The sequence below is a fragment of the Podarcis liolepis genome (assembly GCF_965112155.1).
Source record: "Podarcis liolepis genome assembly, chromosome: 4".
In the NCBI taxonomy this organism is placed as follows: Eukaryota; Metazoa; Chordata; class Lepidosauria; order Squamata; family Lacertidae; genus Podarcis; species Podarcis liolepis.
Window position 1 is genome coordinate 80,794,742 of NC_139558.1, and position 14,523 is coordinate 80,809,264.

At 39.0% G+C, this 14,523-nt stretch overlaps 1 protein-coding gene across 7 annotated transcripts in view; it reads left to right on the plus strand.

Moving 5' to 3' along the window:
• FLT1 (fms related receptor tyrosine kinase 1) overlaps positions 1 to 14,523 on the plus strand; it is a 138,959-nt gene that overhangs the window by 35,800 nt on the left and 88,636 nt on the right. For all 7 annotated transcript variants that reach the window (XM_083498858.1, XM_083498859.1, XM_083498857.1 and 4 more), the window contains 3 exons: positions 2,876 to 2,972; positions 3,675 to 3,898; positions 8,914 to 9,038. In XM_083498858.1, the coding sequence (XP_083354984.1) occupies positions 2,965 to 2,972; positions 3,675 to 3,898; positions 8,914 to 9,038 (357 nt within the window). In that variant the 5' untranslated portion in view covers positions 2,876 to 2,964. The remainder of the gene's footprint in view (positions 1 to 2,875; positions 2,973 to 3,674; positions 3,899 to 8,913; positions 9,039 to 14,523) is intronic.

The window sequence follows — 14,523 nt, forward strand, 5'->3', positions numbered from 1 at the left end:
CATGGTGGTAGTAATTTGTATGTCAAATTTCAAAGGATCTTGCTCTAGTTAGTCAAAGATGTAAAAGTAACTTTAAAATGCCTTGACCCATTGGATGGGGAAAATCAATGGCACTTAGCCATTGGTGTGTGCTACTCCATGCAAAAAGAGATCCGCCAAGGAGAAACTATTTAGCCTTGGCTGAATAATTAACTCACATTCAGATACCTGGGAAGATTGTGCTGTGGCTCACAAACACACTTTACAGAAAGGCACCTCCCCTTTTAGAAGCTGCTTTGCCTTCATTACACAGGAATCCAAATCTGCTATTTATCTAAAGCACACACAGTTCCATTGGCCCTTCTTTCCTGTCATATTTTCTTTTAATCGCAACAACAACATTAAATTAAATTAAATTAAATTAAATTAAAAAGTGAACACTTTTGTCAACACTGTGGCAAAGTTATGCCGGACAGCTTTAAACACATGTCAGGATATTGTAATATTGTTAATTGTTTACAGAAGTTTTATAGGAAGTGATTTATAAATGGAATAAATTAAATAAATAAAAATATTCAAATGAGCATTTGCCTTGTTCATTTGCTATATTCCACCCACACTCTGTGCTCTTTTTCCAGCCCCATCTCTCTGGCACTTCCCTATCATTCTCAGGTCCTTTACACCTCCCCCTTCCCCCTGCTTACACACCCAACTTCATATCGCTTTTGCCTGCTTCTAAATACTGTACCCTAAGCCCTTCTCCTCTCACACACTTTTACACACAATCACCTTCCTTATCAGTGGCAGACCTTGGGATCTCAAAATTTGGCACCCCCTCCCCACCTCTTGGCTTCCGTTCTACATCATAGTTGTGTCAGCTCCTGTGTCTCCTCAAGGCTTTGCACCCAGTGCCACCGAACAGGTCATGTTCCCCTAAATCTTCCTCTGTCCTAATGCTGGTACATCTGCATTGCAAACCATAGCGGCTGTGCTCAATCAGCTTAACTGGATATAGTTGTGCTCCTACCGTACTGCAACTTGAGCTCAGCCTGCAAGGGGGAGAATCACTTGCAGAAGGCACAGATTCAGTCTTCTGATTTTGCCTTAGGACTTTGCCTTATGACTTAGTTGCTGTTGTGAAACCGAGAAGGGGTTTCTCCAGAGGAGCTTTGTAATACTGTAGTCTCAAACCCGGTGCTGCCAGCCTGATACTGGCCAGCTAGATGCTCTCCCTCTTGTGGACTGTATTGCATATCATCCAGTTGCTTGCTTTAGAAGCCAGAGGGGTGGGTGGAGGAACTTGCAATCCACCCTTTACCTTCCTGGAACACGTGGCTAAGGAATAAATTAAATTCGATTGCAGTGCATTAGAGAAGTGCTTCAGTGCTTAAGAGTTATTTGTCAACAATGGCATTATATTTCTGTTCTTTTGTGGTCTTGCTGAAGAAGGAGAGAAGAGAGGAAAAGCTTGATCCTGAAGCTTGAACATAGCTAAGCTATGGTTTAGCTTTCCTTGCCAACCAGGTATAAGAATGATTAGTGAGCAGAAGGGGAAGCATCTTTTGTTTTCAACATGTTATCTTATTGCTTTTCTCTTTTCTCTTTTTTCTCATCCATGTCCCATCCCTACCCTGCTCCGTTCCAACCCTTCTGCTGCTTCTCTTGATACCTCACTGACTCTGCCTTCATAGGAAGATTAACCCCATTACCTATTGTTTGAGAGTGATAGGTTGTTCTTGGGTGAATTCCTGCAGTCATTATTGATGCAAACATTCAGGTTAAACCATAAGCAGCCTGATTATAAGCTGTGTAAAATGAATCTAAACACTGTATTGATTGTAGTGGACTTTTAAAAAATCAAGCCCTACACTGAATAACTTAAGAATTTTGTCCCATGTGCATTTCAGTCTGACATATTCTTCAAAGCTGTCTTAACATCTGAGAGTTTCATGACGTTATTTTTTTTCCATGTCTCATAAAATAAAAATGTATATCTGCTGCATACTGAATGAGTAACTTTGCAAGTTACTATACATAATAAATTAGTTTGATTATCATGTGGATTTAAAAATCTGAATGTTGAATATAATGAAATAATGAATGTTGAGGTAGTATGACTGACAAGTTTGCTCCACAAGCCCTTTTAAAAAGAAAGTTGCTTAAGAGAACACTTAAAAGTATTGTCAATAATGGCATTGTATTTACCAGAGTGAATATAGATATAGATACATAGTGTATGGGGTGTTAGAGGAGGGTAGAGCCTCTGGTGCAGGACACATGTTCCTTCGAGGGTACTTTGTCCCCCTGTCCCCACCTTGCATTTAGTTCTCACCTGTAGGTCCTAGTTCTCACCTGTGGCTGCTTGAGGTGTTGTGCCTGAATGAATGTTTATGTTTTGACATTAATCTGCATAGTATTATCTCTTGAGCCATGTACACCACCTTAGACCCTTGGAAGATAAAGGTGGTATATTTTTGTAATGAAGAAATAAATAAATTCTGGGTGAACAGAGATGGTCATTACCATGCCAAAAAATTGTAAATTTACTGAAATATACCGTAGATTACAGTTAACAGTAATCTGTAACATTCGACCACATAATGAGGCAGATTTTGTCACATCCTTTCAACTGATCAGAACAATAGAATACCAGGTGAATATACAATATAGCTAATCAGGTGGCTGATTGCTACTAATTTGCAGGTCCAGATCCACTGTGCCTGCGGTTTACTTTTACAAAGCCATTCAAGCAATTGCATGTATGGCATCCCAGCTAATTTGGCTCTGTGTGAAAACACTGAAGACCTTTTAGATAAAAACATATTAATTTGAATAGATACAAAGCCCATCAGTTTTTCCACCAGTTTTAATAATCTGGATTTTCCTTGTTTTCTAGGCTCTAGTTCGGGGTCCAGTTGGAAAGGTCCAAAGCTAAATATAACAGGAACACAGCATGTCATACAAGAAGGAGATACTTTAAGCATCATGTGCAGGTAATCATCCAGGGTGCACCTTTTATGAATTTGGTCTGTGGTTAATAGGTTTTCTTTCTAGTTTGTTTTTCTAGTTGGTTGCAAGAAGGAATTATTGTTGGAAGAAATATAGAAAGTTTCCTTATACTGAATCAGACCCATTGGTCTATTTAGCTCAGTATTGTCTGCACCAGGCATAGGCAAACTCAGCCCTCCAGATGTTTTGGGACTACAACTCCCATGATCCCTAGCTAACAGGACCAGTGGACAGAGATGATGGGAATTGTAGGCCCAGAACATCTGGAGGGCTGAGTTTGCCTATGCCTGGCTCTGCACTGATTTTCAGTGGTTTTTTTCAAATTGAATGGGGGACTGAGTGTTGAGATTCCTGTATTGCAGGGAGTTGGACTAAATGACCCTCAGAGACTTTTCCAACTGTACAATTCTATGATTCCAAGATTTCCAACAGAGGCCTCTCCCAGTCTTAGCTGGAGATGCTGGGGATTGAACCTGGCGTCTTCTGCATGGAAAGCAGCTATTTAATAGGTCTTCATTTTCTTTTGTTTTTATTTATGATGTCGCTTTTAGAAAACAATATTAAGGGGAGCACAAGAAATTACTAGATGCCATATGATTAAGGCTTGGGAATTGGTGCCATATAGTGGTAGCCAAACATAATTGTTTTGTTTGTTTATGCTTTTGCTTTCTTATCTGCATTTGCAGTGGGGAAGTGGCTCATTCATGGTCTCTGCCTGAAAGTCTAAGCAAGGACAGCGAACGACTGACTATAATTCCATATAGTTGTGGAAAGAACAGCAAACAGTTCTGTAGTAGCCTGACTTTGAACAAAGCTCAAGCAAGTGATACAGGATATTATAGTTGCAAGTATACATCTTCAAGTGCTGTGAAGAAGAAGACAGTATCAACAATATATGTATTTATTAATGGTAAGATCCCAATTATCTTTTCCTTCTTATTAAAAAAATACATCTCTGAAATGCTAAATTTGCATTATTACTTAAGCAAAGGGATCTACATATAAATGATCATTTTATCATCAATGGAACATCTGGGTACATCGAAACCACTTGGGGTTGTTGTGTTGCAGTGTGTTTGAAGTTGTGGGGCCAAAACAGACATGAACCAGGAGATTTGTAATTGGATTTCCAGCCTTTTCTGGTTGTATTTGCTTTTTGAATGGGTGGTTGACCTGTGGGCTGCCCAACAAAAAGTTTTTTGTGACCCACAAAGACTCTCTTTCTTTTTCTATGTATATTCACTGCTCCAATGGGTCCTCCACTGTCATGCCTTGATGCCTCAGCCTTTTGTGTACTACACAATTTTTTTCCAATTTTAAATAAAGGGGGGTGGGAATTGGCCACTCCTGTGGGCCCTGTGGTGTGATCCTATGATATGCTGTGATTTTTATTCCCCTCTGCCCACCCCTATTTCTCCTTTTCAAAATAAAATTTGCCATGCCTACTTTACACCTTCACCACACCCACTTATACATTTTGTTTATACCCACTTTGGCATGTGACTGTTGGAGGGTTAGCCATGGATCAGTGCAGTGCTTGGCCTGCAAAAGGTTAGCCACCCCTGTTCTAGAACAGACTTGAAATGAATGTGTATGTGTGGGTGGAAGGGTTCTATATCATCTTCCACAGTGCCACTGCCCCCAGACTAAGTTGGATCCCCTTCAGAGGTTTTCAGATTTGAAAAAGGCATTGGGAGATTCAGTCACAGATCTCCTATGTCAAATGTAGTTTGGCTACCATGGGAATGCAATTCAAAATGGAAAATAGAGTTAACATTTTATCTACCAGCCTAAGAAAAAACAAAGAACAGGAAAGACTTGGGGCATGTGGAATTTTGCATGCTTTATCTGAAAGGAAGCGGACCAGAAATGTGTCTATTAAATGATTAGAATATGGCATGAACCATATCTTACAGTATCAAATATATATATATTGAGTAATATCCTTATTGTTGCTAGGTGTGTGCGTTTTTAGGCAAAAGGTGTGAAATGCCACCCCATTGCCAGGAAAAGCACTGGAATGTCAAAGAACAATGTAATTGACTTTTAGGAAATTAATTTTTTACTATCAGGTTAGTGCTTGAGTGACATCCATTAACCTGTTATAGTGCTTGGCCACAATCCTGATTATTGTGACTGCTCGGTTTTCCTACTGTCACCAGTGGGAAAGAGAAATATGTGATCTTTCACAGGGTGCATAAGAGGGTGTTCATGTATTTCTCTTTCCGTGGATGATAGTGTACCATTTCAGAATCATGGATGTTGGCTACATTTCATAGATTAACTTGCATATTTCTCTCATGCATATTTTGGGGGTGTCCTCTCCCCCAGCATCTTAATAAAAATGAATATTAATATTTGATTAATGAGTAACATAAAATAAAGATTCTTGACTGCCTACAGCATTTCCTTCTGATTAATAAAGACTTTTAAACGGAATATTAATTTTGCACCTTTCATGTGAACCAAATCTGCTTTGAAATCTTTGTTACAAAACAGATAGGTAGCCGTGTTGGTCTGCCATAGTCAAAATAAAAAAATTCCTTCCAGTAGCACCTTAAAGACCAACTAAGTTAGTTCTTGGTATGAGCTTTCGTGTGCATGCACACTTCTTCAGATACCAGGTATCTGAAGAAGTGTGCATGCACACGAAAGCTCATACCAAGAACTAACTTAGTTGGTCTTTAAGGTGCTACTGGAAGGAATTTTTTTATTTTGTTACAAAAGTTTGCATGGCCTGAGGACACAGCTGTATTTTACAAGCAGTTTTACAATTGGAAATAATGAGACAAGACTCCAGATAAATGGGTTTCAACTAGGGCCACATTTCATTTCATTCATTTCATTATGGTGGCTCGAAACTAACTTTTAAAGGCTAGGTTTAGGATATTAACTCTTAACTCACTTATAGGATTACTTGAATTGGGTGAGCCACCTTTCCTCAGTGGGAGGGGCATTACCCTTTTCCTTGAATCGCACCCATTCAGGTGAATAGGTCGGCCTTCCTGAGCCCCCTCTTCCTCGTGTCCCACAACTCTGGTAAGGTAAGGCAGGTTAGCCTCAAAGGTGCACTGTATCCTGCACACAAGTTCAACAAGTCCTGAATGGCAAGGCTCAGGAAAGCCAATCACCCTCAAAGTGCCAAAGGATACTTATCTAAACTCATCTGTACTTGTTCAACTTACCACACTTCCCTTTCAAAATATCACAGACTTAGCTTAATTAATGACATAGATTCACTCAACCACATCCCTCCCTCTTGCATACAGTACAATAACTGTTTACCTTAATACATATTAAATAAAACTCTTGAGTTAATATTATATAGGAGGCAGAGTTCTTAATTGTAACATCCAAGTTTGAACATCGAGAATTTCCTTTATTTTCTATACAAGTGAGTTCTATCTCCTTCTAAATGAAATAATTTACCCCTAGGGTTAATATTTTATATCCCTTATAGCCATGTTTTAAGATGGAAAGGAAAGTGAAATTAAATAAAGGTTATGAAAAGCCTTCAGACAAATAATTAAAAAGATGCTGTCCTAGAAAATGTGATGCATATTCCTTTTAATCAAAGGTAGGAAAACATTTGGAAGGCTTTAGGCTGCAAACGGCCCTGGGCTCACAACAAGAGTGGAACTCCCTGATGATGTCAAGAAGAGTGCTGAATTGGCTGATATACCTGAAAGTTTATGATAGGGACTATGACAATCCTCTGCCTAGAGCCTGAAAATCTAATAGTTACTTAATTGGAAGATCTATTATCCATCAAAATGCTCCCTATCTTACTTTCTTTTTATCTCCAGTTTCTTACAGTTCAATTTCTTGCCTCTTTGCTCCTTCTCCTACCACTTTGATTTAGTGAACAACATATACTAATTTACTCACCTGGGAAGTGGGAGGGTCAGTAACCTGTGAGCAACAGAGGGAAAGTGATTTATTTGTACTAAAAAGCACACAAAATTAATAAACAGTCTGCAAACTTATGGTTCTTTGGAGGTTGTCTCAAGGGCCATAGGATTCTTTGGGTCTGCCTGTCCAAGGGTGAAGAGAGGGGCCTGCCCTTGGAGAGGGAGTTCTGACCTTGTATGCCTCTTCTGTGAGAGTATAGAAAGGTCCACAGCCCATGCCTGCCCAGTGTCAGAGCTCTGGAGAGGGCAAAATCAATGCATGGTGGAGGTATGTAGGCAAAGGCTGGAGGTCTACAGGATTCAAAGCATGCCCATCCCATGATCTGACTCCAGCACTGGTGGCAAAGTTTGCCAGATCTGGAGCTGGTATAATTTATTTCACCCCCACTGGAATTTTAAAAAAATCCAGAAGAAAAAAGAAAAGAAAAATGTGTTGCATCCCTTCAACATTGCCTCTGCTCTTCTTCCCCTCAAAGTTTTTGAGTACAGTACTCTGTTATTTTTAATTTTATTTGATAATAAAGAAAGCTACAGATATATTAACATGGGATTATCTGGAAGGTTGTTTGTGTTTAAATGTGTAGCTGTGACTTGTAAGCGGAAGGAAAAATTACTTTTGAATATATACAGTTATTAGTATTGTCGGAGAAAGACAATGCCATTCAGTGGCCCATGACTGTCACCTCAAGTGTGGAACTGGTGACATGAACGTATCCGTTAAAGTTAGAATGTTCTTTACATATTGTACTGGTTTCCTGTCACTCTTTAAAAGGGATGCAAGGCTCAAGATGACTCCCCTCCCCCCACTAGTACATTATTGGCATCAGCCAGTGGTGACACTGTGTCTGCAGACACTACGGTCAATCTTTAGGGCAGCTCTTCCTCATACTTAAAATGGCCTGCAGGTTATACATACAGGAAACTGCTCTGCAAAGTTTGCTGGTTTTGGAGAATAGCTTTTAATTTTGTGACAAGGATGAATGAGTCTCAAGGGAGTAGTAACAAGTAGCATTTCACTGGCGATATGAAGAGCTGGTGACCCCCCTTTATAACTGTAGCCCCAGCACAGAAAAAAAAAGTGTTTCTTTTACAACTGTAGAAGCAGGATAACTTTTCATCTTTCCTTGGATCATATTGCAAAGGAAATGTTGTTAGTCTGTTTTGATACTTAGGCAATTTTTTTGTCCTCCTTCTTCTTAAAACAAACAAACAAAGAAGTCCTTGGCAGTCACAATAGCTGCAGAGCAATTAGCAACCTAAGGCTGCAATCCTATACCCACTAACCTGGGAGTAAGCCCCACTGAAGTCAGCAAAACTTCTAAGTGGTTTACATAAAACAATAGAAAATATTCATTAAAGTAAAACATTAGAAACAAATGGACATAGAAATAGAAATAAAATCAGTAGCTTTAAACCTCAAAGACATAATAAAATTGCATGACTGGGGAGGCTTCCCATGTATAGTATTGCATTGTGAGATACCTTATATGGCACAAGATAGATGAATAGGATATCAAAGCACAGAACAGATTTTCAGAAAAAAATAGTTTTGCAAATATAGTTCCCAGATAAACTCAATGAAAGAAATTAAGTGGAGATGCATATGGTGGATTTCAAAACCTTTGGCTGTAAGGGCTCTGGCTTCAATATATTGAAATGAGTCCTAGTTATGAACATTGATGCTCAGATGTGGGGGTGGGGGAGGGAATGTGCAAAATAAATTATTGTGACCTTGTGTGGTGAAGAGTTTGCAACCATTAAACACTTCCCACTGAGTATGTGGCTTGTTCAGGTCTATGCATAGCTTCAGCTACACAGTTTAACACACTGACCTAAATTCCTCAAGCCAGCCCATTTTTCTGGCTGGCAGATATGTCCCATACTGATTTAACAACATGAACCACAATTCAATGGGTGTAAGTGTCCATGACTCTCTATTGGATAATGGTCTTGTTTGCATTTGTGTACTGAAGTCATTTGTTGTGACTTAATTTTTCTGTTATTCTTTTTGCAGACACACACAGTCCGTTTGTAAAGCTTAACAGAGATCTGCCAGATATGATACGTGTTTTTTATGGAGAAGAACTTATCATCCCGTGCAGAGTTACAGTACCAGATATTCCTGTTACATTAAAAATGGTATTTGGATTTTGCTAAGTAAAACTGGATTGCTTCCTACATCTGTTATACGGTGTTTATGCTAACTTTCTCCAACCTGGTGCCCTCCACATGTTTTGGACTACAACTTCCATTGATCCCCATGTGTTGAGTGCCAAAACATAAGGAGAGGACCAGACTGGGGAAGGCTAATTTATGCAGCTTAGTAATGTTTTTATTTATAGAAGTATAGTGAATGTTTCTACCTCCATTGAAAGAACTAGTGTCAAATTGAAGCAAAATAATTGGCTGTGCAGAATGTAGACAGACTCAAGGAGGACAGCAGAAAGTTGTATTAAGGCATCAAAAAGAGGCGAGCAAGAACGAATTTCTGTGGTGATATTTCATGGGGTGTTTTCGATTGCCACACCCCTCTAGAGGAGGAAATAAATGAACAACAGCCATTCAGCCAGAGGGGGAGTCAATTTGTTTCACAATAATCCAACTGCAACAGTTTACAGAATATAGTTCTAACAGAAGACCTGGGGGAAAATAGTCAAATGCAAATGCACTGGAATCAAATTGAACTCTTATTACACTAAACAAATGCAAGTTATCTTGTCATCTGGGCTTAACATTCATCTTCCTGTCAGCCTTCAGCTGAAGTAACTGCATGACACAGCTCCATCTGCTTCCACTTCATTCTATGACTGCACGCTCTCTAGCACCCATGACTTCTCCATCTTCCCACTGTCTGTACTTCAGTCCCTCACTTCTGATGGAGCCATCAGTCTGGATATATAACAAAGTTTTTAAAAGTGTATTTTATTTTTCCTCCAAACACATCCACTGTTGAATAACATACAACATCTCACCTACTACCCACAACCTCAAGTCTCAACATCTGAGAGCTATTTTTATATTTGCCGTGTTCTAGAGAGTTTCTGAAGACATGCCTAAGAAATTACACACTTCTCATAGTGTTCTTTGTAGTCTAGCAAGTTGTTTGTGGTCCAGCAAGTGAAACTGTGAAAGCACAGAGCAGAGCATGGGAGTTTCTTAAGCTATTTGACAAAATATTTTTTTAAAAGCTTTGTGTACTTGTTTTGAATAACAGGATAAGCTTGCTCTTTTTATTCTGACCACTTTTGGGTCAACTGCAGCTTCGTATTTACCTCATGACACATTAGCTAACAATTTTCAACCAATAACTTTATTTTTGTTGATTTTACATCCCCACATTAAACCCTCCCTGCCTCCTCAAAAATTTTCTTCTCAGTTTGTCACAAAAAAATTGCACTGCCCACCTTACCACACAGAAATATCTATATGGGGGGTTTCCATAGCTGTATGGTAATTAAGAAAAATTAAGCACAGTAAGTTTAAATGCTTTTCAACTCAGTAAACCAAGCAAAAAGCCAATGAAATATATTGAGGTTTAGTTTACAGATAGGTGGTTCAGTTATTAAAATTATGTTAAGTGTGCTGTAGTGCTTACTCAGTGATTTCAGCTGGCCTGCATGCATCCTTTCGAAGCTGTAGCCTTTGAGATGTTTTGGGACTCAACCCCCAACAAAAAGGGTGTGTTTATACAGATGGTACTGCTGTACTGGATCCAGATTCAGTGGGAGTGGGTCTTAGATCAGTGGTTTCCAATTAGCTAATTACTGAGGACCCTGTTTTTCAAAAGCCAAGCCATGGACCCCCTACTTTTGAAAATTTTGATAACTCTATGGTAGTTACCTCCACAAAGCAATTTTTTGAACAAAATGTGAGGTAGCCCCTAATAAGCAAAGGATTTTAGGTATACTAAAAAACAGATTAGCGTTGAGTGATATCTGGTTTTCAACATAATTCACAATGTTCAACATAAATCACAATGCTCTCCCTCACGTGAGGAGCAATATATTCCTGTGTATTGCCACGTCAAAATTGTTATCGCATTGCCATTTCAAAACAGACCATAAAATTTGTGATATTACCATGCAAAAATGAAAAGAATATAGTTGGGGAAGGCAAGGGATGGGGCCGTGGACTTCCTGGGTGCATTCTGCAGACCCTCAGGGGTCCCTGGACCCCTAATTGGGAACCACTTTCTTAGATAATGAACATTATTTTTAAAGTTAATTCTCTAATATACAACAATAATTATGAAGCAAAATGTGCACACATACAATGATTGCTTCATGACAAATGACCCTATTCCCACCTTGCAGTATTTTTAGCCAATGTGTGAAATCACAGTTGTGATTGATGGAATGCTTTGGCAAAACCAGGCTGACAAATGCACTGTGGAAGGCAAAAAAATGGTTTCATACTAAACCTGGAATTCCCTTCTTAAGACAATTTCCATTCTGAAGTCATGGATTTCTCTGGTGCATATGTGGCTACTTTTTCTATCAATTTAGACAATGGAAAAAGGACTTCCTGGTTTATTTTGATGCCATTCTTCGCTTTGCTCTGGTAAGGAAGTGATTGTTTTCCAGAGAAAACAATTGAGAAATGCAGGATTTTAATGTAACTGTGATGTCCACACAAAGCAAAAAGTTGCAGCAAAGATAGCTCTAAACTTCAGCTACCAAGAGCATGAATTCCTCTTAGTTGTCTGAGCAACAATCCTTTGCTTAGCAGATAAGTCATTTCATGCAAAAAATGTTGGGTTGTATCCAACAAAGTACATACAAACTCCAAGTAAACCCACTGAAATTGCTGTATCTAAGTTAGCCTTGCCTGTTAATTTCTGTCTGTCTACTAGTGAGCATTGGCTACAACTCAAATTATTTTTTCTGAGAATGTAAACATTAATTTTTTTAAAAAATCAATTAAAGTCCTTCATTAGTCCATCTGTGTTGCAAGTAAACACTGTGGTAGAGAGAGTGTGGATTATTTAAACTGCAATGCAATCCATTGTTGTGAGCCAGTTTGTGTTGGTTCCTTTTTAGAGAAATACAGCTGTAACTGCTGTTAAGTTGATTGTGGTAGCAACTTGGGATGTACCGGTAGATTGTTGCTGCTGAGATAAACATTTAAGTAGGTATATTTGTGTGAAAGACTCAAACCCTTTTTGCTCAGGAAAACAAAAGAAAAGGGAGACTGTCCAATGCTGATAACATTGCTATAGTTATGAAGTATAAATAAATAACCACAACAAATGCTCTTATAATAGGAATGTGCTATGTGCTATATAACAATGTAATCTTGAATTTAACCAAGCACGGGCATCTCTTCTGAATCTTGGTTGCTGTAAATCTCTCCGCCCACCCCCCAATCTGAAATATCATTCCTATTCTTGCATTGGTGGTGGAAAGACCTGCAGTAACATAACTGGTTTGCAGCTCATGAAACCTGAGAACTTTGCACGATTTGGGACTGACATTGGAGGAGAAATATGGTTCTTGTGTCTTAACAGTTATGTGGCAGACAGAAATTGAATAGGCTAAACCTTTCCTAATATGGAAATGCAGTTATGGTGATATTTCATCTGTTTACCTTCTATCTTTCAAGCATCTTATCACTTGTGTGTGACTTCTGCCCCCTCAAAATGCAGATTTGCATAAATTTGCATGTGGCACAAAGCACATACAAACTTTATGCAAACTGGTATCCTCCTTTGCAGGCAGAGAGAAGGACCAAACCACATACATTGTACTGGATCGTTAAAATCCTGTTTGCATCCCAGTTCGATTTCCATCGGTCCCAGCCAGCCTTGCCAGTGGTCAGAGATTGTGGGTGTTTGGAGTATAACAAACTCTGGAGCGCCACAGGTTCTCCAGCCCAGCTAGATAAATAAATAAATAAAGGGAAAGTGCTGTATCTCAGTGGCAGAGAATCTGCCTTGTATAGAGAAGGATCTAGGCTCAGAAAGGCCTTGTGTGCAGAAGGGCCTAGATAGGGCTTGGAATCTCCCCTGCCTGAAACCCTGGAGAGCTGCTGCTCGTCAGGGTAGATCATGGATCCAGTGTTCCTAAAGATTTTATATGTATAATCAAAGGGAACGTTTCCTCCCAATGCATCTACCACCAGTGCTAAGTCAGCATCAACAGTTGCGCTATAAAATGAATGCCTCCCAATCCGCCTGCAGACATTCATGACTTTGGTGGAAACTTTATCTTCGACAGAATATCCTGAAACAGTGGGCTGTGCATGCCCCTTATTGTCATTGTCTGTATATGCAATGATGAATCAGTTGAAGGATCAAAAGGGAAATGTTTATATCTGGCAACAGTAACCACAATAGGCTCTCTAGAATTCAAGACACTTTAGAAAGTCAGTCAGCAGGCTATAATGTGGCAGAAAGTATTTGTATGTACAGGACACACTCCTCCCATCATTTAAATTGTGATTATGGCTTCTTAGCAGAGATGCTGTAAAGATAAGGAAGTATATTCCACTGTGTCACTTTAGTCTAAGCTGTGATTGTTGTTCATTCGATTAAAACTTTTTTTTCCTGTCTGGGGAAATAACATAAAATGAAGGGAGGTGACTTGCTTTGCAGCTCTGAGCTTTGTGATCCATGATCACCAACTTTATTAAAGAAGAAATAGTATACTTAGCAGTCTTCACTGTCACAATCAGTGCAGATTTCTAGGTTTTGATTCAGAAGTGTCTAAATCAAAAGCTCCAAGCTCAGTGACCAGTCCCAGCACCCCTATGTGTATATATTTTTACCCTAGCAATGGGTGCTAAGATCCTCCTCTTTTCATACCATGGAGCATAGTTGACCCACAACTGGTGCTGCCCAACCAGATTAAGTGCTGGATGCTGCACTATTATAATTATTATTAATTAAATTTGTATACTGCCCTTCATTATAGCCCAATTGCTCCTCCACTCTCGAGATAATTGGGTTCTTTTAGTGTGGTAGCACCTATATTCTGGAACTCCCTGGCTATTGACATGAACGTTCTTGTTTAGACAAGCCTACCCAGATGTGTAGAATGGGGGTTATATGTTTTAATTTGTTGTTTATTGTTGGCTTTATGTTTTGAATGACTTACAGTAAATAGTTGCTTTTATGGTTTTTCCTGATAATGTTATGGTTTTATTCTTTTTGTGAAGCACTTTGAGAGTTTTTTAATGGTCAAGTGGTATATAAATTTTATGAAATAAATAAAACAAACAAAACAAAACAAATAATGTTTTACTGCCTTTTAAAACAGCAATAGTCAAAGGAGCCAGTGTAAAGACAGGTTCCATCACTTCAGTGCCTTCTAAACTGATGACCTGTTAGGTATCTGAATACTATCTGATGTTTAAATCTTTGTTATGCTTCAGTAGTGTATGGATTTTAGACTTTTAAAAAGGGGGTCACAGGTTCCCTTGTACTGTGTATAGCAGCAATCAATCTTTAGTTTCCATACATGAGGAGAGATTTCTTAAATTTATGGTGAAAGGGGAGGTAGGAGTGTAAAGAAGATATTTAGCCCCCTTGCCCCATGCACTCAATATAAGCATATTGAACTCACTTTCTGCTCCTGTTGCTGAAAATAATAACATAGTTTCCCCCCTCATTAACATTATGAGCATA